Source organism: Callorhinchus milii, unplaced genomic scaffold, assembly GCF_018977255.1.
Source record: "Callorhinchus milii isolate IMCB2004 unplaced genomic scaffold, IMCB_Cmil_1.0 Scaffold13, whole genome shotgun sequence".
NCBI classification, from domain to species: Eukaryota; Metazoa; Chordata; class Chondrichthyes; order Chimaeriformes; family Callorhinchidae; genus Callorhinchus; species Callorhinchus milii.
In genome coordinates, this window is record NW_024704754.1 from 15,099,084 (window position 1) to 15,125,630 (window position 26,547).

A 26,547-nucleotide genomic window follows, 5' to 3' on the forward strand; every position below is an offset into this window, starting at 1 on the left:
GGGGGTATGAAGGGGGGTGGGGGGGGGGGGGGTATGAGGGGGGGTGGGGGGTATGAGGGGGGGTGGGGGGGTATGAGGGGGGTGTGGGGGGGTATGAGGGGGGTGTGGGGGGGTATGAGGGGGGTGTGGGGGGGTATGAGGGGGGTGTGGGGGGGTATGAGGGGGGTGTGGGGGGGTATGAGGGGGGTGTGAGGGGGTATGAGGGGGGGTATGAGGGGGGGTGGGGGGTATGAGGGGGGGTGGGGGGGTATGAGGGGGGGGTGGGGGGTATGAGGGGGGGGTGGGGGAATGGGGGATCGGAGAGGGCGACCGAAGGATCGGTCGAAGAGGAGGGAGTTGATTCACGCTTTGAAGGAGGCAACGGAGGGGAAGGCGGGAGGTGAAGGGATTGTGGGATGGAGACCCCGGGGGGGGGGGGGGGGCAGAGGCTGAAGGCTCGTTGGGGGGGGGGGGAGCGGACCAGAACCCGCTGGGCGGAGGGAGCTGATATGGGGGTCAGCGGGTCGCGGGGGGAGGGGAGGGGCGGGGAATCCTGGCGTTTGACCCGGCGCCTCATCACGTCTTCGAGACGTCTCAAAGCGCTTCACGGAATATACTGGAAAGTGTAGTGACTGTGTGTTTTGTGGGTGTAAATGGGCTGAATGCAATGCAGCTCTTTCCCGGAGACGCGAGAGTTTCCTTCTTTGGCAGATTCCAAGCGTCAGGTGTGTTTTGTTGGCAGTGACCCAACTCCCCCTCAATCCCCCCCCACTCACCCCCCACCCCGCCCCACCCCTCAAGCTCCCCCCCCCCTCCCCTCCTGGTGGTCTCTACGCTGCTCTCCGCACCTTTCTGAAACCTCACCGATCTGTCATGGTTGACGTCGGCGAGAAACTACCGGCCCCACTTGGTCTGGTGACGTTTCCCATTGCACCTGACCGTCCAGAAGTCAACAATGTCATCAATTGAAAAAGGTTTCCGACGAAAGTTCAAGGACCAGAAACGTTGACTCACTTTCCTCTCTCCATAGATGCTGCCTGACCTGCTGCGTGTCCCCAGCGACTTCTGTTTTTATTTAAACGTGATCTATTCATTCGTTTCGCCCACAAAATACAGTCAATTCACTTTACAGTATATTCTGTGAAGCGCTCGGGAACGTCTCGAAGACATCATATGGGTCAAATGCAGGGATTATTATTATTATTATTATAATTCAGCCAGACAGTGAATGCGCTGTGATCGCTGCTTGTTTTATGGAAATACGTAGCACTCTCCTCCACAAAGAGTGTTTCTGAAGACATTGAGACTTCCCACCTTGGACTGACTACTGTTCCTATGATTCCCAAATGCAGCCGTTCGTTTGATTTGGTTGAAAAAGCGAGGATTTATGGAGTGAATGTTTTGGGACACGTAATGCCGGGTTCGGCCACTGAGTGGTGGTGATGTACTGGGAATTCCTAATCTGCGTGGACTTGGCAACTTTTTAAATTCCTCCCCATTCAGTGGGTGATTATTATTGTCAGCCCTGGGGGTGGGTGTGTGTGTGTGTGTGTGTGTGTGTGGGGGGGGGGGGGGGTAGTGCAGGAGACTGGTAATAAGTAGTTCCCGGCAGAGTTTAAACTGTATATTTTCATCCCTGGCCACAGCCACCAGCAATCTATGTCATTCTTATCAAAGGATTCCCAGTCACTGTAATACAACTACAACAACAACAACAAGATTGCATTTATAGAGCGCCTTTCACGTCGGGAGGACTTCCCAAGGCGCTGGACAGTTGGGTCAGGACCCGAGCATTGCGGGGAAATGGTCAGGGTGAGGGGAGGGAAGGGAGGGAGCGAGGAGGGGGTAGAGAGTCGAGAGGGGAGCTGAAGGCACTTCAGATGAAGAAGGCCCTTTGACCTATTTGATCTCATCCTTCCAGAACACACAACACAACTGTCCTCCCACCCCAACATCAAGCTCTTTTTCACACTTTTTTTCCAACGTTACTGAAAAAGACAGCAAAAAAAAATGATCATGGAGACAAATAAATAAAATATTTATTTTATTTTATATAAATATAAATAAATAAATAATAGACATAAAGCAGACACATAAATAAAAGTCAATGGGTTGTGGGCTTTTCAGATGTAAAATTGCAAAAAAAAAACACGTTACAATTTAGATCTATTGTGTTGGTTGGTAAGGAATTATTTTTCAAGGCGAACCTACCTTAAAAAATTAAAAGGTTTTCCAACACCGGGTACAATACATGATCGCGACAATGCACCGAAAAAACTGCAAATGCCTTTTGTTATTGTACTGGTTCAGGCCGCCTCCAGCATAAAGCCTTCAGCGCAGGAAAACGAACAACAACATACTGAATGACATTGCTGAGGAACAATGAGCTTTACGAGGAATTATTGAAATCCCTTTCAACAAGCGCACGGCTTAAAAAAAACACCGTTCGGTTGACTCGAGGAGTCATTGATGCAGTTAACGTACAACGGGAGTCAGTCAGTAAACATCGCATAAACGCACGAGGCTGGTAGAATAAGAAAGAGGTCAACTCCGTGGAGTGTCGCCCCAAAGTATAGTGACTGTGTTTTGCGGGCAAAACGCTGCAGCCAATCTTTAAGCCTAGTTTCTGTGTGTATCAGATGCCCGGCTGACCTACCTACCCTCGTGATACAGCTCCCCACAAGGGAAATGCTCAACCGTTGTCACTGTTGATCATGCCAACCAGACACAGGTGTTTCCTGTCAGGCAAACAGTGAAATTGACAACAATCTAAGAGATGACAGCGGATGATTTTGTATAAACGTCTCAAAGTGCTCGATAGGAACCGTGGAGAGCACTGAGCAAAGTGGGACGAAAGAGTGGGGCAAAGGAGGGTTTGTAATAGGTTTTTACCAATGGAAGCCTTGATTTCTGCATCAGCATCGTAATGTGAATCCAATCTGAGGAAGCAGAGATACTGGAACGCAGAGCGCACTTCAGGACTTGGTCACTTGGCTCAGGCCGGGCCAGAGATGCCATCCCTGCATGGAGTCCTGTAGCTCAGTGTTAGAGCACTCGCTTTGCAAGTGAGAGACCTGAGTTCAATTCCAGGCAGAGGGCGAAACCTTGGGCAAGTTTCCTTACTCCACACAGAGCCTAATAATAATCCCTCCAAAACAAAAAACAATAATAAATTGGTCATTTTCAATCTACGACTGTTTGTGAGACACTGCTGTGCGCAATTGGCTGCCGCGTTCGCCCACAAATATACATTCAATTCACTTTACAGTGTGTCTGTGAAGCGCTTTGGGACGTCCTCCCACGTGAAAAGCGCTATATCAAATGCAAGGATTATTATTATTATTATTATTATTATTATTATACCATCACCTGACCTGCTTGGTTCAGGTCCGCATCGTCCCTTGACAATTTGGGGCCTAGAAGAGTATAGGGATTGGGGTTTGTCTGTGGGGCAACACTCTTTCCCAAAGTGAACGTATTTGGTCTCATTCTGTTAGTGGGGCTGAGCAGATCTAACCTCGCTCACCAATAATAAGAGATAATCAGGACTGTAAGGTGAATGAGACAGTGTTGCTGCCTGTTGAGAAGTGGTTTTCTCCAGCCCTCTGCAGACACGAGGCTTGTCGACAACGATGGAATAATTTCCTTTGATGGTGCCAGCCCAGAGATGTCCTCAGCCAGCACCTCTGACCAGGCAGCTTGGGCTACAGGCCCAGTGAGGCAGTTTCTGCATCAATGATCTCTGTGGATATTCTCCAAAGGAAAATAAAGTCACAATAGCAGCTTTCAAACAGCTGCGGTGGGACAGTTTACCCACGTTTATTGCTTGTTGGGCGATGCTGTTAATATGGAATTCAGCTAACAGTGTAAATAGGACAAATTCCTTAGCTCCGAGCGATGCATTGCTGTGCAGAGATGCTCCTATTCCAGGCAGATCTTTAATGTAAACTGGCTTGTTGCATTTCAGAAATAATTTCAGTTGATTGCTCAATTGTGTCAGCACCGTAAAAACAGACTGGAGATTTTTTTAAGTAGGAGCTGTGTCTGTCTGCCCTTCCCCTTAAAACGTCAATCCATTCACTGTTTGACTCAGTGCCGTGTTGTAATGTACTCGTGTTGCGAAGGAATCACTGTGGGATTGATTCAGTGGAAAAAGCAAACAGAAGACTTCAGTCTTAGTCATAAACCTGTTCAGGCAAAAGTGGTTTGCTTTTGAAAGACCACTTGATTGCAAAATAGCTACCTTAGCAATTACGGCAGCAAGGCGTCTTGTAGATAAATTACGTACCCTGGTCTCACTCATCTTTCCAGGATGTTTGTTTGGTTCAGTTATTAGCAATCGCACCACTGTGCCACAAGGTTGAGGGTTAGAGTTCCGTTCTGGTCACTTCAAGTGAATTGAATGTATATTTGTGGGCGAACGCGGCAGCCAATTGCGCACAGCAATGTCCCACAAACAGTCGTAGATTGAAAATGACCAATTTATTATTGTTTTTTGTTTTGGAGGGATTATTATTAGGCTCTGTGTGGAGTAAGGAAACTTGCCCAAGGTTTGGCCCTCTGCCTGGAATTGAACTCAGGTCTCTCACTTGCAAAGCGAGTGCTCTAACCACTGAGCTACAGGACTCCACTGTGTAAACTGTGTTTCCTAAACAATACAAATTTGCTCACAAAATACACGATCAATTCACTTCACAGTATATTCTGTGAAGCACTTTGAGACATCCCACTGATGTGCTAAGGCACTATATCAAATACAAGGATTATTATTATTATTATATCAAATACAAGGATCATTGTTTCATTACAGCCTGTTTCAATATATTGAGCACTGTATTCTCACTGGATATGGTTGGTCAGTGTGTGGCAATTAGCACTCTATAAACCTCAATCTTTAAAACAAGTTATTGTAAAATTTATGAGTTTGCATTTCTAATTTCAACTGGTCTCAATAACCATAAAGAAATTGTGCAATCAGGTTCCAATTTATAGTCAGTAGATTGCAGATCATGCAAATGAAATGAGAGGCAACCGAATAATAATGGTTCGTTGACAAGTCATATAGCGCTGACATCAATGCTGATTTTATGGTTAAGCCACAGCATGATTGTCATCATTATTTCCGATCGCCTGCACTTGTATCTCACAGCTATTTGGCCCATCAAGATTCTGAACTGGTGTGTTTTGCTCCAAGACCTTCACAGGCAAGAGCAGGTGGAACAAACACAGAGCTGCTGGTGGACTAACAATAAAACACAATTGGTCATTCACTTCATGGCTGTTTGTGGGACATCGCTGTATGCAAATTGACTGCCACATTTGCCTACACAAAGCACTTTGCGATGCCTCAATGATGTGATAAGGCGCTATATCAAATGCAAGAATTTTTATTATTCTTTATATTATAAAATGGATCCCTGAGAATGGGAACGTTGGGATTGGTTTGTTGGACGCCAAGTGTCAGACACAGACAGAAATCGTTTCCCATCTTTTCCCATCAATCGCTGCACTGTTGCAGCCATGTTGTTTCTCCGACTGGATCATGGGACTGTTTACACTGTAATCAAACTGGCTTCATGAATCAGCATTGTCTGACGTGACCCAAATTCCAGTTCCAAGTCTGAGCATAAACTGTGTGAATCATTTCCAGAATCTTCTCTGTCCACACTCTTCTGATTTCTGCTGAGTTGATATAATATCAGCAGTCGTTATTTTACCCAAACAAATCAACGAGACAGAATGTAACCCTTTGATAGAGCTGCGGGACTATAAACCCATTTCGATATTATCCAAAACTGTATTCTGTGTTTATTCTACTGGAACAGACTGTCAATTTATAATAATAATAACAATAATAATCCTTGCATTCTACATAGCGCCTTATCTTGTCATTGAGACGTCTCAAAGCGCTTCACAGAATATATTGTAAAGTGAATTGACTGTATATTTTGTGGACGAAACACGGCAGTCAATTGCTCACATCAAACACCCGTGAGTTGAGCGACCAAAGCATTTATTTATAAATATTTTGAAAGGGATTATTATCCCCACAAAGCGATCCGCCAATTGAATAACAACTGGGATCCTACTCACTGCTATGTAAACAGAGGCGTGTGGAGTAAGAAAACTTGCCTAAGCTTTCGCCCTGCCCAGAATTTGAACACCGGTCCTCTCCCTCGCGAGGTGAGAGCGCTAACCGGACTCTAGATTGCCAAACACACTGAAATGTACAGAAGTTGGGTTAATTACAACAAAACAGTAAATTTATTGAACAGGTTCCCTGGGGGAGACGGTGGAAGCAGAAATTGTCTTTTTTTGTTTCAAGAACAAATTAGATAGTTGACTGCTGGAAAATATCTCGGGATACGGTATACAGTTTGCGACACAACAGGTCGAGCGACAGCCAGGTTGGTGGAAGGCGAACTAGGTGGACCTTGGTCTTCTATCGCCTGGCAAATTCTTACGTTCTTACGACTGTGTGTTGGACACTGCTGTGCGCAATTGGCTGCCGCATGTTGCCCACAACACACACAGTCAATCCATTTTACAATTTCTTCTGTAAAGTGCTTCGAGGGGTCTCTATGATGCGATAAGGAACTACATCAAATGCAAGGATTATTGCTATTATTGTTTAGACATAAAATATGTTTTTTTTAATGTCGCACACATCTTAGCTGCGATGTGTCTTAACCTCGAAAAGTAAGAAGTCACATTGAGATGGAGTGAGAATGTGGTTTTAGTAGAGAGTGTCTGAATTCTTAGAACTACCGGATATTACAAGGAAACCCTTAACACAGAAGGGGGTGGGAGGAGGCGTTCACATAACCCCTTCCAATAACAAATACAAGTTAAAACTAACTTTGCAGTTTTGTGTCCCAAAAAAAAAACACCTCAAATGTAAAAATCCAGATTTGCTTTTGGACATATTCGTCTTTTCTCGAGTCAACTCTTTGGCAATCTTTGTAAGTGGCTCTAATAAATCAGCTTCGAGCAGGGCAGCTGTGTTAGTGCAAGAAAAAAAACAACTCTCAAGTTTCAGAAACTAAAATGCTCAACCCATCAGAGCCACTGAGAGAGGGAGGAGGGAGAGGCTATGTGTGTTGTGTTGCTGTACATGTTGTGGGCTGCTGCTGCTCATGATCCAACAAGAATTTAACTGTAAAAAAAAAATTTTTTTTGCAGGAAACAACTGAAAAACTCTGCTTCCTTGACATTGCAAAATGGATCATGGCATGACATGGAGCACGTAACTGCTGGCGTGAGAACCAAGGAGGAGTCAAAGTCCTGCAAACTGTGACACAGTCACACAGATCCACATACATCTGCAGAGAGACTGAGTGCACACACACTCTCACTCACTCACTCACTCACTCTCACACACAGTGCTCAGCTGCAGTGCAGTGCAGAACAGAACTGTGTTCCCTCCTGTTGTCCCAATAGTTTTAAGTATTGCTGTGTTTTTTTTTGTGTGTGTGTGTGTGTGTATGTTCTTTGCCTATTTCCAGGAAGACAATGATCTCCCTGTGTTGGGGGTTGGCAAGTTGTTCTGTTTTCCTGCTGCCCCACAGCCCCAGTTCAGGTTTTCAACCATCAAAACAGATTTGAGAGGGTTTTTTCTCTCTCTCTCTCTCTCTTTTGTCTCCTTGGAAAAAGGGGTCAACAACAAGAAGATGCCAAGTTGTTTCTGGACTTGAGAGCAGGGAGGAAGGCTCAGAGGTCACTTGTGTCTTGGGCAGAGGTAAGGAAGTAATTATTTGTACAGTAATATGCATCTTTTTAAAAAAAAATGTATTTGTTCATTTCTTTGAGAGGGATAAGGTTCTCTTGTCACAACTATACAACCAAAGAACAAGACATTAGTGTCCCAAAAGGATATGAATGCTTTTCTGGGCTGATATCTGTGGTCAGGCTCTGAGTTTGCTACATGTTGTGTCATGTTAAGAAGATGTTAAAATAAGGTTATTATTTTATTTCTGAAACTTGAGGACGTTTTTTTTTCTTGCACTAACAAAGCTGCATTGCTAAAGGTTGATTTATTACAGCGAGTTGCAAAGATTGCATAGAGTTGGCAAGGAAGGTTTAGGGTTAAAACTAAACAACTGGATTTTCACATGTTTAGCTGCTTTTGGAACACAAAGCTGAAAAGTTAAGCAGTTTTAACTTTTTTTGCACTTGTTTGCAATGTTGTTGGAAGGGGACAGTGAGATTTCTTGCAAGACAGACCCAGGTCTCTTCTCTGTCTCACTGTAAATGGGTAAATCTGATCACCTCTCACACACAGTATTTTTCTGTCGACAGTGTTACCTTCTGTATTGACTACATTTAAGTGCATTTCATACGAGATGATTTATTTTCTGGATTATTGTGATCTCGTTTCGCCCACAAAATATACAGTCAATTCACTTTACCGTATATTCTGTGAAACGCTTTGAAATGTCTCGAAGACGTGATAAGACCCTATATCAAATGCAATGTTTACTATTGTTACCTCACTCTTCCGTCTCCTTCTTTGTCCACTCAAATGTTTTTCAAATTTAATGTTCAAATCTTCGGAGTTTTCGTCACTGTTTACCTATTTTTATTTGAGGGGTAATGAAATTAGCGCCCTTTTTCTTTAATGATGGTAAAAATAATAAATCATAATACTTGCATTTGATATTGCTTATCACGTCATCGAGATCTCTCAAAGCTTTTTGGACTGTAAAAAGAATTAACTGCGTATTTTGCGGGCAAAACGCGGCAGCCAATTGTACACAGCAGTGTCCCACAAACTGTCATGGAGTGACCAAATTTATTTGGGGAATTGTTGGCCAAGACACTGGGAGAAACTCCCTCCTCTTTTTGAAAAGTGCCATGGGATCTTTATTAACTTCCACCTGGACAAGCAGGTGGGATGTCAGTTTAACATCTCGTCTGAAGGACGGCACCAGTGACAATAATAATAATAATAATGTTTGCATTTGATATCGCAACTTATCACATCTTTGAGACGTCTCAAAGCGCTTCACAGAATATACTGTAATGTGAATTGACTGTATATTTTGTTGGCGAAATGTGGCAGCCGATTGCGCACAGCAGTGTCCCACAAACAGCCGTGGATTGAGTGACCAAATTATTATTATTATTATTTTAAGGGATTATTATTATCTCCAGAAAACACACCCGCAGCATTACAATGGAGTGTCACCTTGGACTATGATTCAAAGTCCCAGCGTGGGGATCGAACCTTCAACCTGACTCCGAGGCGATAGTGCTGTCACTTTGTGTGGCTGTCACAGATACGGAGGTATTAGATAAGAATATCTATCCCTTCCTTCCACTGTGGCAACTTCAATTTACAGCTAGTTGTTTCTCAATTCCTTTAAATGTGTCACATCTTTCGTGAGTCAAACTGAAACTATGTGTGGGATGGAACTTACCTTTAGGTGCACGCAATATCTGAACATGAATCCATTGTCACAGCTTTGTGCGAGTCTTTCAGATCATCCAACGAGACAGACCCAACCCTACTTCCCTCCTCTCTTTATTATTCTGGACAGAAACTGCCATAAATGGGGCTGGTGATGGTAACAAATGTAGGTGTGTGTATATTATTGTATTCCCAAGAAAGGGATTAGCGTTAAATATATGATCGTCAGCAGAGTTAGGACGGTTTCTGTTTCTCAAACAGAACAACGAGCTGCCAAAGTCTCCAGAGGGGGAGGGATAGCAACAAGTTCTTGTGAAAAGTTTTGGGAAAACCCAAGAGACGCCTGTGTTTACTGAGTGATGCAATTCTAATTTTTAAGAACTACAAAATTATGTTTGTTCAGCACCCTTCACGTCGGGAGGACGTCCCAAGGTGCTGGACAATCAGTGTTTCTGACCCGAGCTGGGGGTCGAGATCAGGGAGGGTGGAGAGCAGGAGGCCAAAGAGAGTGATCGAAGGCACGGTCAAAGAGGAGGATCTTGAGATGGGTCTTGAAGGAGGCGAGGGAGGGGGTGAGGTGCGAGATGGAGTTCCAGCGGGTGGGGTCAGAGTGGCAGAAGGCCCGTCTGTCAATGGGAGGGCGAGCGAGGCAGGGGATGTGAAGCAGGCCAGAGCCCGCTGAGCGGAGGGAGTGGACAGGTTGGTAGGGGGGTTAGGAGGTTGCAGAGGTAGGGGGAGAGCAAAGCCCAAATCGCCCATATAGGTGTCAATCGTTTCCCTAGCAGTTTCCTGCGAGTGTGGCTTGAGAAGCTCCGTACAGAACAAGTAGATCTGGAGTGTTTAATGGGAGAGTTTCAGAGGGCAATTTAACATGGATCCAAGCCTAGAGAGATGAACAAACCTAAGTACAGGGAGACCAGACTGATAGCTGGGATCAGAGAGTGAGGAAGGGTCACTGGACAAACAATGAATGATAATGCCCTTCTCCCATTTATAATAATAACAATCCTTGCAGCTGATATAGCACCTCATCACGTCATTGAGACGTCATACAGCACTTCATAGAAAACCTTGTAAAGTGAATTGTGTATTTTGGGGGCAAAACACCGCAGCTAATTGTGCACAGCAGAGTCCCACAAACAGTCATGGATTGAGTAACCAATTTTGCTTGGGGGGGGCGGCGGGGTGGGGGTGTTTATTACCCCTGGAAAACGATCCACCAATTAACTCAACAACCGGGTTCCTACATACTGTTTGCTAAACAGAGGTGTGTGGAGGAAGGAAGGTTTCACCCCGCCTGGGGTTTGAACCCGGGTCCTCACGCTTGCGAGGCGATTGTGCTAACCACTACGCTACGCGACTTCAACTACATCTGGTTTATTCTAATATTTCCTTATCATCTTCCCATTATAGCAAAAAGCTATCTCTTCGATGAATTCAGTTTTCTGGCCTCAACATATCCTTTGTGTCCAACTTTTCATTACTCCTTCACGCCCCAGCCTGTAAACAAAACGCTCTATTACTTAACTATTACTCTACAAATAGCCCTCGGCAATCTTTATCCTCCCACGAAGGGATTTTCAGAAACTTTCACTTTCACTGTTTTAATCGCTTTCGCTATCAGGTTGAAGATTACTGAAATACGAGAAGTGCAGCAAAGGTTAACACAGGATTATTATTTCATTAATATTGCTAACACTGCCAGTGTGACTTCCTGACAGCAGAGTTCATAACAATATCGCACTGTTGATGACAGCCAAAGCCAGTCTGGCTCGCTGGCAAGACTTGGAGGGGCAGATACAACAACAACAACTTGCACTTATATAACGCCGGGTGCTCAGGGGAGGAATTCTTCCTAATCAGCTCCCGTAAACCCTGTGTTGTGTGAGCCTGACAAGCATTGTGAAGCTGGCCACACAGTGCTCTCAACGGCAAGCCTTTCGGTTTAGGTGGTTAAACCCCGGGAAGTTCCCCCAATACACGCTGTGGGATCCTCAAGCCTTGGCTCTTGCCACCCTGCGCCTAATACTCTCTGGAATTAGGTAAGTAAGTGGAGAGAATGTGTATTTCATTCCAGACATTTCCTTTAAGCGCGGTGATGATCTTCTGCATGTGTCAGACACTCAGGTGTCAAAAATTTACACGGTAGATGAATAAATAAATAAATAAATAAATAAATAGGTGATTTGTTTGATGAAGTATTCATAGATTAAGTGTTATCTCAATACCTTCCTAAAATAAATTTTATTTTGTGAGCCCTCTCTCAGCGCTTTGGGTCGTTCTCCCGACGTGAAAGGCGCTCTATAAATATAATTTTGTTGTTGTTGATGAAAGAACCTCAGCACCATTAACATTAAATGGCGTTGTTTTGTAAGGCTCCTTTGTTCCCTGGTCTTTGTTTTATGACAGACGGAATTTAACGACTCTTTGTGGTTTTCTGTCTCTCTGCAAACTGTAAGTTCATCCACAACAAATACTGAGGGTCTCAGCACTTTCGTATTTTTGTTGCTGTTTCTTTTAACGTTGGTAACTTGGATCTTTGCCCTTCGCCACATTCTGAATTGACACCTTTTCTCTCGCTGTGTCATTGCCACGAAGCCTGCGGAGCTTGCGAATGAATTGCCGCTTGTGTTTCGGGCGTGTGAAAGTACGCTCCAGCCCATGTCACGACTGACCCGACAGTCACACATCTTTGATGTTATTCCCAAACCACATTCTCAATACATATTTTTTGTCTCTAGGTACCTCTGCCTCGCTGGGAACCTGGCCAAAGCTGGAGGTGCCATGACATGTCCTGGATCCTTGGAGTGTCCAAGACTTGCCTTGCTCTTGGACAATGCACTTCGCAGGGAAGCCAAGTTATGGAAAGTGCCTGTTTTCAAGACTTCAGGCAGTCAGGTATGTAGTCGTTGATGCATGCGTTAAACTCGTTACATTTCCCCAAGACTCCATAATGTGCCAACATCCTGTCATTTTAGAATCAGACGTCCGTTGCGATTTGCACATTATTCCTTGCTTGTGGGAAAAACTTTCCGGTCAGTTGATATTGTTGACCATATTATTATTATATCTGACACTTCTTTCAACATTTAAGGTCAAAACATCTGGTTAATTAAAGAGGCAGCCCCTGTCGGAAAATGAAAAGGATTAAGGACTCACGCGTTGCAAAAAAAAGCACATTTTCATTATTTGCCATTAGTTGTTCTTTCGTGTCAATTTTGAGAGTGGGGATATAGAGCACTCCAGAGATTCTTCTGCGTTCCCCCAATATCGAATGCAGTTACCAACAAGTGGTCTAAAGATAATAATAATAATTTCTTGTATTTAATATAGTGCCTTTCACATCGGGAGGATATCTCTTAAATACATCACGGAATATACCGTAATGTGTAGTGACTGTATTTTGTAGGTGGTAGATACCAGTCCATGATATTCCTATGGCCTGTCACGATCAGAGATCTTTCTAAGAGAGAGTCGTTTGCTAATGATTCATCACATTTTAAGAAGAAACGTAGCTGGTCGCTGATATCCTGAAGTCTTACTTTCGAAGTACTTTGTGGCCTTGCTCCTCTCTACCTCTGTGAACTGCTAACTCCATACTGACCTGTCCATTCCCTCCACTCAGTGGGCTCCAGCCTGCTTCATGCCTCCCACACTGCCCGCCCCACCATCGACTGTTGGGCCTTCAGCCTTTCTGCCACTACCCTTTGGAACTCCATCCCGCAGTCCCTTCACCTCACTCTTTCCCTTAGGTCCTTCAAGGCCCATCTGAAGATCCTCCTCTTCGACCGCACCTTTGGTCACCCTCCTACTTCCAACCTCCACCCCTCCTGATCCCAACCGCCAGCTCGAGTATAATTCTTGATTGTCCAGGGCTTTGGAACAACTTGTTGTTGTTGTTGTTGAGTTGGGGTGGCCCTAAGCTATTCAGATTTGATTTCCTGTCTGTGCTGAGTTAGCTGATCTCAGTTACCGCCAGGGACTTCACACCATTGGTCTGTGCCTGAGCCAACGATAGCTCTGTGAGATATCAACTATGTTCAACTGTGCATTTTATTTTAATTCAACAGGATGCACATTGCAAGCTAGCTCTCTCTCCGTACAAGCGTGAAAAAGAAGTCATTTGGCTTGAGAAACTGTGTGCTCGGCTCTACTATGAACCGGAGATCTTCTTTCTTGCTGTCAGTATTATGGACCGCCTGTTAGCATCAGTTAAGGTACAATTAAACTAACTCTTTGATGGTTCTATCGCTATTCGATTTATTTTCTGCCTGTGACTGGGGGGGTGGCGGGACTTAACGTGCATTTGTTTCTCCCTCCGCTGTTTCCTTTCGCATTTAACAAAGGTCAAAGCTATAAAAGCAGTGGCCAGGATTAGCCACAGAGAGAATAATTAATTAAAGGAGACATTGAGTGTAGGGATAAGCAACGTAATGGGCAGTGCTTTTGCCTAGATACGTACAAAGCCTTTTTTTTTAATGCAATTATAGTTTATTTAAAGGGAAACAATTGGAATATAGAATGCAGCCCCTCACAGTTGGTGAGTGGCGAAGAAAATAGGAAGGAACATTGAAATCACTTCATTTTTATTTGTCTGGTCATCAGTTAAAACAGCTGTACAGTTATAAATATATAGCCAGATGTCCAGCACTGGTATTTGATCTCTTTTCATCCTATTTAACAAGGCACAACTTTGACTGTGAGGCACAAGAGAAGTTGTGGAATCATATTGTAGTTTCTTTCACTCTTGTTCTGCTCGGGATCTGTCTCTTGCCGGTTCTGCCTGTGACTTTATTTTGTCGGAGAACAGATCACAACATCCTTCCCAATCTTGAAGCAGATCCCCAACACTCCCAAATTTATTGTTTGTGGGGACGCTGTTGTGTGCAATTGACTGCTGCGTTTCGCCCATAAAATACAGTCAATCCACTTTACAGTATTTTCTGTGAAGCGTTTGAGACGTCTCAACGACGTGATAAGGCATGATATCAAATACAAGGATTATTATTTTGTAGTCTGTACTGAACAGGACAACCAAGTTCTGCTCTGGCGAAGAGAGGTGCGCATTTAATGCAATGAACAGACTGATCCTGTCACGTACAGCGGAACGGACATGTCTGGTATCTCTCAAGAGGACCTTGAACATCTCCGAGGGCTTCACAAAGACAAAGGGGATTGCTGGGTAGGAAGGAAAAGAGGATTTAATGCTGAACGAAGACACAGAGATGCATTCATAAGAAAGGTTTCAAGGCAGGAGAGAGAATGGTGCAAAGCAAAGGGAAATTAAGAGTATCGACTCTATTTACTCTCAACTTACAGTGAGACTTAGAGGTTAGTTACAAAGTGATATTAGCAGATGGATAATTCAGTGAACTTTTGCTAACTCGTTACTCCAGGGGAAAAGGGCTCGGTGAAGAGTTATCCAGAGTGGCAAGTTAGGCATATGTATAAACACATAAATAAATGCAGACGGCATATTGACAGTATGATGACTTAAGTGGCAGTGACAAGTTAAGCCAATGTCGAGTTATCAGGAGTTTGTTGTTGTCGGTCTGCTGTCATCTCATTGGGGAAATGCAATGCTGAGTGACGAAGAAACAGGGAAGGAGCACTGAAAATCACTTCCTTTTTATTCGCGTCTTGTTTGTCAGGAAATGGCTGTTTAGTTATAAATATATCCAGTTGGAAAGTACTGGTATATTATCCCCTTTCTTGGTTAGCTGGTGTCTGATTCACAGGGAAACCCATCACCACACTTAAAGAGTATCCAAACCAGACCGAGAATTTCATGTATGCCACCCTACACATGGAAATTCCTGTGTATGGAATGGAATGCACACTCTCTCCTCAGTGGGACGCTCACTGCTTACCTAATTCCAGAGAGTATTAGGCACAGGTTGGCACGAACCAAGGCTTGGGGACCCCAGAGTGTGCGTTGAGGTAACTGCTGGAGTTTGACCAGCTAAAACCGCATGGTTTGCCATTATAATAATAATAATAATCCTTGCATTTGATATAGCGCTTTTCACGTCGGGAGGACGTCCAAAAAGGGCTTCACAGAACACACTGTAAAGTGAATTGACTGTATATTTGTGGGCGAACGCGGCAGCCAATTGCGCACAGCAATGTCCCACAAACAGTCGTAGATTGAAAATGACCAATTTTTATTATTGTTTTTGGTTCTGGAGGGATTATTATCAGGCGTGTGGAGTAAGGAAACTTGCCCAAGGTTTCGCCCTGTCTGGAATTGAACTTGAAGGTATTAAAAGTACCTTCTGGCAAGCTTTCTTCTGCTTGAATAGGGAGAACCTCCCCACCTGTTAGAGCTTCGGTTTGTAGGGTTATGTTTCATCTCATTTCATCCTTTTAACAATATCCCATTTTTTTCATATCAAGGCACAGGACAAGTATTATCGCTGCATCGCTATCTCCAGCTTGTTTCTGGCATTGAAAATGAACGAGGAAGACGAGGTTGGTGCTTCTTGTGTTTTTAATTCCCTGTATTATATGGATTTAAATTAAAACTCAGCTAAAACACTCTGTATAATAATATAATACACTCTAAAGGATTCCATGCATTCAAGAGAAATGCTAGATCTTCTTGAGGGAGAGAAGGGGATAGAAGGGAGTAAGGAATGGATGAAGACTCGTGTGGAGTATAAACACGTAGCAATTCATGTAAAAATAACAAACTTAGAGTCACGTAGTGTAGCGGTTAGAGCGCTTGCCTCACAAGCGAGAGGACCTGGGTTTGATTCCAGGACGGGACGAAACCTTAGGCAAGTTTCCTTACTCCACACGCCTCTGTTTACCTTGCAGTAAAGAGAAACCCGGTTGTTTATCGATTGGTCGATCGCTTTCCGGATAATAATCCCTCGATATGTATACTTCTCAAAATTTGTCACGCAATCCACTGCTGTCTGTAATTGGCTGCCGTGTTTCGTACAACAGTGACTCCATTTTACAGTATATCGTGTGAAGCGCTTCGAGGCGTCTCAACGATGTGATAAGGCGTTACATCAAATGCAAGCATCATCATCATAATCTAGCCATGTTATGTAAAGGTGCAAAGCCTGCAAAACACCGTCAGTGACCCAACACCCCACAAATGCCTCTGTTTCCTTTATTCATAAGAACGTGAGATTCGCTCGACGAAACATGAGCAAGGTCTGTCCAATTCGCCTTCCGCCATCCTAACAGTCGCACGTACACGTCGTGTCCCAAACTGTACAGCGTATCCCACGGTAATAAGTTTCAGAACCCGAGGCCGACCGCGAATTAAAATCGTGAGCTGACGAGGAGGAAGGCTGAGAGTCAAAAGCAATGAGGGACCAACGCGATCTCTGCGGTTTTTAGGACGAGTTTTACTGAGCTTAAGAAAATGCTACAAAAATGACATTCTGTAGAGAAACCGGCACGACGACTTTGTTACCGTTTGACAGAATACAATCCTGGCCAAGGACCTGGTGGGCAACAGCGGCTGCAGCTGTTCTCCCGCTGAGGTTCTGCGGATGGAGCGAATCATTCTGGACAAACTGGAGTGGAACCTTTGCACTGCCACGGCTGTGGACTTCATGAACATAGTAAGCATTCAGCGGTCGGAGGTTAGGGATTAGGGGAGGCTCGTGTTCACAGCTGCCGAGTTGCTCAGCTTCGCTCTCCTGGCCTCTTTTTTTTTCAAGAGAATAGAGAGAGGGAATATGGTTGTTTGTCCTGCGACTATCGAGCGCCAGCAAAGCAGAAGCATGAACCGCACGGACACCGTCCTCTAACAGGACACTAGCCACGGTGGCGCGGGAGGGGAGAGGGGAGATTACAATTCACTGTCAGCGAGAGTAGGAGATAGTCTGAGACTAAAGAAGTCCATGCTGCTGTTATAAAGTCTCGAGAGGCACTGGGGGGGGGGGGGGGGCGGGCGGGGGGTGGGAGGGTTGGGGGGTAAGAGAGCGTAATCTGCTGCTGTGCATGCACTGGGTGTTTATCTATGATAACGGTGGACCCCACAGGCTGTCGTTTGTGAATCGAACACATTAAACATTTTGCAATTTACTTTCAAGGTTTAAGGCAATCGCTTCCTTTCTCAGACCCATGTTTTGGGATTGTCTGGATCAGATCCGGCTTAGTTCTCAAACTGAGCCGGAGGTTCTAGATCAGACCGATCTGGTAAAGGACAGGCGCTTCTAATAATATCGATTGAAACTGTGTGTGTGGTTGGGCAAGATAGGTGGGGGGGTGGGGGTGGGGGTGGGGGTGGGGGTGGGGGCAGAGCGAGAGATTTAGCAGCTCTAATCGACATTCTAATTCCCAATAGAGTCCGACAGTGAGAGAGATCACCGCTCGTCTTTGACACATTCACAGCCGTTGAGTTTGAGAGGCGCGGGCAGGGTGACGGGGGGTTCTGGGAGCGAGTGGTAGAATTGTGTGGCGAGGCTATAAGCCGCAGGGCGAGGGTTGGGGGGGCGGGGCAGGGGGTCGTGGTGGGGGGAGGGAGGGAGGTGTTGCAAAGGCTGTTTGGCAATCCAGTGGCTGACCTACAAGCATTTCCATTGTCCAGCTCCACGCCACTGTGCTGTCCAGCCGGCCCCATCTCCTCAGCCAGTGGCCTCAGATGAACCCCTCTCGCCACGCGGCGTTTTTGACCATACAGCTACAGCACTGTATCGCCTGCCACCAGCTGTTGCAGTTCAGGGGCTCCACGTTGGCCTTGGCGATTATCAGCTTGGAGGTCGAGCGGTTGCTCCCCGACTGGTTCGCTGTTATAACTGATCTGCTGAAGAAAACACAGGTGAGGAGAAGCGAGTCTAGTCTGTATGTTCTCTTTGGGCGTAGAGATAAACCTCCGACAACTCATCCGCTTCCCCCGTCTTCTTCCTGGTCATGAAAGGCCGCAGTTCTTGTTTAATTATATTCATTATTAACTACAGGGCCATCAAGTTACATCATAATTCCCCCCCCAACCCCGTGCCTCCCACCCCCCCCCCTCCCACTTTTCTGCCCAACTTCCAGGTCATCCGGTCGCCGTTAACATCACTCCCTGCCCGCTGTGCATGCGGGATACCCAGTGGAAGTGTCGCTGATTTCACTCTGCGGTGGCAAATTTGGCTATTGTAGATCCGGGGAAGTGATGTCAACTTGATGACCCGGAAGTTAGCCCTTGTTTTGCTCTTTGTCATAACCCCAGGCCTGAGACACAGTTGTCCTGTTCTGTAGATTAGATACCCACACGTACACGCCACACACATGCACGTCTGCTGTCTTGGTCCTGAGCAATAAGTGTCCTGCGAGCAGGTGTAATGGCCTCCGTTAACCTCATTTCAACACCTTCGTCTGTCTCTTACAGGCCGACAGCTCGGAGTTTATCCGCTGCAAAGAGACTATGGTGCGCCACATGTACTCCCATGCCACCTGCTGGTGCCCCAACACCGTCTACATTTTTGATCCTATGAATTTGGGTTCCAGTCATTGCGAGGATCGCAAATGGGACTCGCGAGTTGGCTCACAGGGCAAAGCGACTCTGTGGTCAGGCCAGACATTCACAGCCAGCTCCAACCCCGCTCCAGCCAAATGTCCTGCGAGGAGCGAGATTGGCAACCATCTCGGGGCCCCACCGAATCTGGAGGGCAATGCTTCCCCTTGCCCCCCGTTACAGTCTGTATAGGACCCGCAGGGGGGCAGTTCACAGCAAGAGTGAAGGAAATAAGTGATTAATATTACAACAATAACCGAGCAAGAGCATTGACATAAGAATCAGCTTGGACAAAGGGTTCCAACGCACATAGAGGGAATCGCTCCAGACTGTGAAAGACCTTTGTAGGTCGGTTGGTTGGTCGGTTGGTCGGACAGACATCAGGATTTACCACAGTGCTAGATTCCTGTGATGTCAATCAATTAGAATTCTCTTGGACTTTAAACCTCTCAAATATTTCTCACTCAGACTGTCCTCACGCAAACTGGAAAAGACCCGGCTAAAAAAAANCAACAGCAACAGCGTAGCAAGATTCTCTCCACCGTGAGCCCACAATGTGACAGACAATCATTGATTTGCACAAGATACGTGTTCCCCATCTGCACAACTTGGGAGTCAGTGCGACTGAAGCCCATTCCTTCCGTACGTTTCTTGTATTGCATGTTATTTCACCCACCAGAATACAGGTGGTGCGTCCGCAATGCGTCTACCGAGCAATATTAAGCTGATTTACTCTCAAATGTACTGTATATCCCTCACTTTTACAGCACAAAAATAATAGTTTCTGTTTGTATTGTTTTTCAAGGTGCACTGGCGCTATCTCGTGGCAATTATATGCATAGCAGCTTCACTTTATTTTTAAGTTAAAATTATAAGCAGTTCCACTTGAAGTATTAATACCCCAATGGTGCATATGTCTTTCATCTGGGCAGGGGGGTGTTGTAAAGTAATCCCATCATATTTGTTACCTGTATTATTACATCAGGAATTTTAAATTGAGCGTTTTAACCAGACAGTAAGGCCATATTAATCAAAGTGGAATTTTTCAATGTGTACAACATATACATATATATCTATATATAAGTATATATTGTATGTGCACAAAATCAAATTCACACAGCAGTGTAACGATGAACCATGTCAAAAAGCAAAACATTAGCTGGAGTAAGGAGGGAAAGTTTAAAAATAATTGGCAGCGGCTTCCACGTTGGGAGGATGTCCCAAGGCTTGTTTGAATAACAAATTTACGAACTACAATTTATGATCCTACAGTCCTCAGAACTCCATGCCTTCAATTCACTTGTGGCCATCTGTGTTTTTCTTATAAAAATGTAAACACAATTACAAATGAAACTTGAAAATGACAATTTAAAGCCGTTACAGAAATGTCACCTTTGTGTAATTTTTTTTAAAAAAAGTTTTTTTTTGTCATTTCAGAGGAGGTGCTGCTTTCTTTTTAAAACATCATTTTGCAATGAAGTGTAACATTGCTTACAGACTGGTAACAGAGAGACATATGCTATATTTAAAACTACTTGGGACTTATTTGCACTTGTTAAGGCTACTTTGCTCTGTTTGTAAATTCGGGTGTGAACTGTTTTGCAAATAGTTGGGCAATCCCATTAAGTAATCTACATTTTCATCAATAAGTCACAGGCTCTTAGAGCGAGGTGTACATTCTTTCCCACAGCCCTGCCCTATCCCCACATCCCTTCAAGTCTGTATCCTTCATATATCAGTCTACTTCCGTCTTGAAATTCACAATGGACTCTGCCTCTGTTTCTTTACTTTGTGGGGCATTCCAGTGTAAAAAATATTCAGCTTAAGACCACTTTTTGCTCTTGAGGCTATCTTATAAATACTGTCCTAAATCACAGACTCCCCAACTAATGGAAATTGCTTCTCTCTATTCGCCCTGTCAAAACCCATCCTAACTTTGTACACAATGAATAGGGGAACTGCAAGATATGAAGGGTTAACCCTTAGTTCGAGCCATTAACTCCTTTTGCAATATTTACTGTAAAACCTGTAGAAAAACTGAAACTCACATGTCCCCTAACAATGAGAGAGGATAATGTATAACAAAGCACTGCTTTAATTGTATGAAGGTGTAACAGGACGCTTCTCTTACTGAGTTGGCTATTTGTAAGACTGTATACAATGTGTGTTTATATCTGTGCGTGAAGACTCAGCTAACGATCACATTTTATAAAGGCAGCTCAAGATATTTTTCCGTTGTTCAAATATTTAAATGTATAATATTTACTATCCTTCCTATCCCTGACTTTAATCCTCAACAACAACATATGACATTTGTATAGCATCTTTTACGTCAGGAGGACGTCCCAAGGCATTGAGATGCATTGTCCAACTTTTACTGTCGTTACTAAAAAAAAAGGTGCTTTTTCAGATTTAGAGCACGTCAGTGTTGTGCATTGAACTCTTCCATTTCTCCTTTGAAAGTATCAGACTTGTAAGTGATTCGAGGGACCTGGAATCCCCTGTTAGATTAAGGTCAGGCAGAATTGTGCAAATATGCCTACGTTTATTCAGAAGCGGTTTTCTTTTACAGATTAAAATCCCAAGAAACTGACTTCCAGATTGAGACTGAATTCAATAATTTTCCACAATTCTGCATGATCTAAAATTGCAAAGGGCAAATTCAGGACAGATACCAGGAATTTTTACTTTACCAGAAAGTAAATTAACGACTGGAACAGATTGCCAGGAAGGGTGGTTGAGGCCAGGACACTGGGACACTTTAAAAAGCAGCTCGATGCTGTGATGGGGGAATGGTAGGGTGGGTGTCATGGAGGGTTGAGATCAGATGGGGCCAAATGGCCTTCATCTGAACCAATCTTGTGATCCTAACTTTTAAGACAAAATGGTCTTCCACTTAGTGGAATTTCAGGCTTATTTTGTTAATAACCCCCCACCCCCCACGAAACGTTAAAAGAATCAGGGTTGATTTTGTCTTTCCTCTTATATTTATCTCTCAATTCACTTTATAAAAGTCAGTGCCAAAGACAGTATCGGAGGTTTGAGCTCAGACGAGTTACTGAGCCTAACGTGTTTGAAATGACAATATCGTTGAACATACCTGAGATTTCATGAACGTGTGCACTGCGATAACTCAGTACCTCGCACAGTCAGGTTTTGCAACCAGAATTTGTTCCCGAGCCTTGGCTCTTGCTGACCTGTGCCTAATACTTTCCGGAATTAGGTAAGCAGGATGCCTCCCTCCAGGGAGAGAGTATCCATTCCATTCCAACAATCTATCTCTGGTGTTTCCACGTGTAAGGTGGGATGCAGTTTGATTTGGATACTCCTAAGCACGGTGATGAGTTTCTGCGTGTGTTTGGCTGATACCCGGCTGACCAAAAAAAACAAAAATCAGTAGTGGTGGGTGGGTGGAGGGGGGGGGGGGTGAGGGGGAAATTGCAGATCTTTGTAATATTTTAGAATAATAACCCACATTTAAAGGAGGGGAAACCCAAATAAACAAAACAAGTTTAAATAGAAAATTTTCAGCCGTTGAATGCAACAACAACAAAAAATCAGCTTGCCCAAGCCGGAACAAATTCTTTATAAGAAAATAAACTGTGATGTTACTGGTGCCATTTAAGCACGGCAAGTGATTTATACTTGGCACTAAATATGTACTGACTCAGTTGTAATGAACCATTACGAGCACTCCCTGTGTAAGGAGTCAGTGTGAATGCTGTTTTAAGTTTTAATGTGTAAAGAAAGTGGAAGTGAACGATTGGTTTGACAGAGACACAGAGAACTAACACCCAAAATAGCTGCCTGATACTTAACCAAAGTCTGAGCTGGGAGTTCCGAGTCTAATTCTGAGAACATGTGTGCGAGAGAGAAACAATGTGGATGACTAAAGGAATTGAATAAACTGATGATTCTACATATGCCACTTTGTTTTCTCTTTGATTTTTGTGTTCCTGTGTCTATCGTGTGCACCAACAAGCATATCGATCATAAAACCAAATACACAGTAAATTTCACTTTACAGTATATTCTGTGAAACGCTTTGAGACATCGTCTCAAAGATGTGATAAGGTGCTGTATGCAAGGAGTATTATAATTAAAACCACTCCAACTTAAAATCCCATTTTGCCACCGAAAACCATTTATTTGATTCTATGGACGTCAGTGTCTCAAAATTCTACCTAACTTAGCCGGTTAGACCAGAACTGCGGATACATTTTAAATTGAGTCCTAATTTCGAAGCTGGGTCTTAAGAAACTGAAGTAAAGCTTCCACCTTCGCTAAAATACACAAATTGATACAGATGCGAATCACCCTAAATTTAATTGGGGTTAATTTATTTCAGCAACTGTGACCTTATGAGGTACAAACAACATGTCATTGTGTGAAAATGTTGGGCAAACTTAAGTCAGAAAAACGGTAGACTCACCGGGGCAGCAATCTCCACAACTTCAGCTGTGTTAAAGATTAAGGACCCACCTGCATGGTTTCACCCAATTCTGTATGAGGGCAGCCAACTGGAATTGAGTTAGGAATCCATCTTGGGTATTGGCGTAAGTAGAAACAATGCAGGTTCCAGGAGTGAAGACGAATTTCTCCCTCCAAGAGAATCATCCACTTTTACAACCTGCCAGCCAGGGCTTCTTTATCAATGTCTTCTTAATTCAGGGAACATTCAATGAGATGGTGCTTCTAATCTTTTGGGTTATACTTCAGTTGGCAAACGTAGCTTCCAGCTGATTAGAAAATTTCCAATTTACATTCCCCAAATGGTCTCAATCTTCCTGGACCTCAGCACTTAAGGAAGCCGGTCGTTGATGCCGGTGTTCATTCTCAAAAGAAAATTTATCTCTGGGCCAGAGGTAGATAGGCATCACCAAGACTTCCACTTCCTCATTGTATCTTCTTTCATCCGATCCATTTAGGGATTGCCATTTGTGTTGCCGAGTCTTAATATTAATATCCATGAGATTTCACCAGAGGTTTGGATGAAGGCTCTACAGTCAACTTGATTTATCTTAATACGAATAGAAAAATCTACTGATAAATCACTTCACTGCCTTTCCTACTGCGTCTAGCCACCCAGTGTCCTGCCTTCACCACTGTCGTTACCCTTCAGATAAGAATTACAGTATTTCCTGGTGTCAGTCCTAAACTTGTCCTTTTAACACACAACCTCTTGGCCTGCTGTCTTGGTGTATACTGTACTTGTACAGATAGCTACTAGCTGAGTTTTGCCTGAAATTACATGGAATTACAATGACCACTTCAGAATGAGACAGGCCATTCGGTCCAACTAGTCCACATATATACTCCACATGAGTACCTCTCTATTCCCTTCTTCCTTGTATATGCATCAAGTTTCCTCTTAAATACATCGATGCTTTCTGCTTCAATCACACCAGTGACACAAAGAGGCAAATCTCAAACATGACACAATCACATTAGACTAACCCACAAGTTAATAGCCTCAAATTTGGTGAAAAATCTGAGGCTGTTAACTTGTGGGTTTGTATAATCTGTATAATTTAGTGCAACCGTTTGGTAATTGAATACTAAGCCATGTGTTGATGCTCTTTCTACATATTAACCTTCTATGTTGCAGACGATCTAAAACTGCAAAGCACTTTGATGTGTAGCAAAGGACAATAATGCCTAATTGATGAGTGGCCTCTGGATAAGCAAGAACTTGTCAAATAGCATTTCCATTGGGGAAAAGAGTTTACATTGGAAAGGATTTAGTCTAAATAGCTCTGGGAAAGAAACATAGAACCTGAAAGGTTGGCATTGACATTCATGAATCGATATGACAAAACCGTTGAGTGCTTATTGCTAATGAACAGCAATTCCTGGAATAACAGTGAAGTTACAGAATTAAATAATATTCCCCTCCTCTCCTCCTCCTCCCTCTCCTGAACAAAAAAAATATTGATTCATATTTATTCAGGTCACAGAAGTTTACCACAACGAAGCATTAAAAACAGAGGATTGATCTCAAATTCTGTGAGTCGGAAGTAGCACCTGGGATTGTTAATTTATTTAGATCAAGATCAATTGTATTGATTTCAATTTCCACTTGGACTATGCATTGTGGAGAGCAATATTTGCACTTTGAACTGGTATCTCTCAAACTGTCATTATCTTTTATGCTTTAAAACTACTGATCGGAGGAGACAGATGTTTATTGGGCAATTGCCCAGAGTCATCCTTAATGCTGGATACTGACCACATTCCCTTGCCCCGAATCCTTATCAGCGTGGGAGGACTTGATGGCACTTGCACACACTAATCCTCTGGACTACCAAGTACAGTTAAACACTTGCACTGAATACAATTAAGTACTTCTGAATATAATTATCATCATTCTTCCACGTGTTTTCAGTTGTTGGTCAGTGCACTGTAGAGAAAAAACATCGGGGGGAACAGGACTTTGTGAACACCCTGTACATATAATTTCCGACATAAGCAGGAAAATACCAATATTACTGCAACCTGAGGTCTACAAAGAAGCTGCTTCTCAGCACTTGGTCATCACAAGACCGTGACAGCTATTCAGTTACAGCCAATTCAGACTCACATTAAGGTGAATTGAACCCAAAAGACCTACCATTTTGCAGCGCACCTTTCCTCTGAGGCAAAACACACGTAGCGCAATATCGAGGGCGAAGGAGATGACAGCAACGTACCATTAGATCCATAGCCGTAGGTCAAGATGCCCAGTAGTTGGACATCGTCCTGATTGGACTCAATACAATAAATTACATTTCTTTATCGCCTTTCATGTTGGGAGGACGTCCCAAGACGCAGGGATCCACATCCGAGCTGAGGGTTGGGATCAGGAGGGGTGGAGGGCAGAGATGGTAGGGGTGGAATGGTTACCAAAGGCACAGTCAAACAGGAGGGTCCTAAGACCAGTCTTGCAGGAGGCAAGGGAGGGGGCGAGGTGGAGGGACTGTGGGATGGAGTTCCAGAGGATGTGGGGGCAGAGCGGCTGAAGGCCCACCCGCCAATAGTGGGGCAGGCGAGGCGGGGGACGTGAAGCAGAGGGTTGGTAGGGGTTAGGAGGCCACAGAGGTATGGAGGAGCATGGCCGTGGAGGGTTTTGAAGGTGAGATGAAGTTCAAGAAGCACACTGCAAAAAGGCAAAGATTCATACTGTACAAACTCTCATGCTCGGTGATTAGATTAGAGCGCAGGTATTCAGTAAATAGTCCATTTTAGAGGACCTGAAGAAATGTAAGGGGAAGAACCTCACTGCTGGATCAAGTTTTCTCAGGGTGGTGTCTTAGAGCGGTGACAGTGACAGAGCATGATGCCGAGCCTGGCGATGGGGAGATGACCTTAGGCACTGTCGAAAAGGAAAGTCTTCAGATGCGACATGAAGATGGGGAAGGAAGGGGCAAGGCGGAGGGATAGAGGTAGAGTGTTCCAGAGTTTCGGGGCATAGTAGGTGAAAGCGCATCTGCCGATGATGGAATGGAGGGCACGAGGGACAAGCAGGAGGCCGGAGCCAGTCGATCGGGTGTGATGGGTAGTGGATTGGAGTATGTATCATACACACACACACATAGGGAGGAGATGGGGCCCATTTTTATTTAGCACAAACTGCACTTATTCTGATCAAGATCCACCCCTTTCCTTTTCACACATAAAAGTGCCAACGATGAGATGAAGGCAAACAAAAAGAATC

General features: G+C 44.2%; 1 protein-coding gene across 1 annotated transcript; it reads left to right on the forward strand.

Moving 5' to 3' along the window:
• Positions 1-7,171: 7,171 nt before the first annotated feature.
• Positions 7,172-19,952, forward strand: LOC103177332 (cyclin-I-like). The gene is made up of 7 exons (XM_042340140.1): positions 7,172-7,717; positions 12,130-12,286; positions 13,459-13,605; positions 15,785-15,859; positions 16,831-16,971; positions 17,943-18,173; positions 18,729-19,952. The coding sequence occupies exons 2-7, from the start codon at positions 12,173-12,175 to the stop codon at positions 19,044-19,046; spliced, it is 1,026 nt and encodes a 341-aa protein (XP_042196074.1). The 5' UTR covers positions 7,172-7,717; positions 12,130-12,172; the 3' UTR covers positions 19,047-19,952.
• The last annotated feature ends 6,595 nt before the right edge of the window (positions 19,953-26,547 follow it).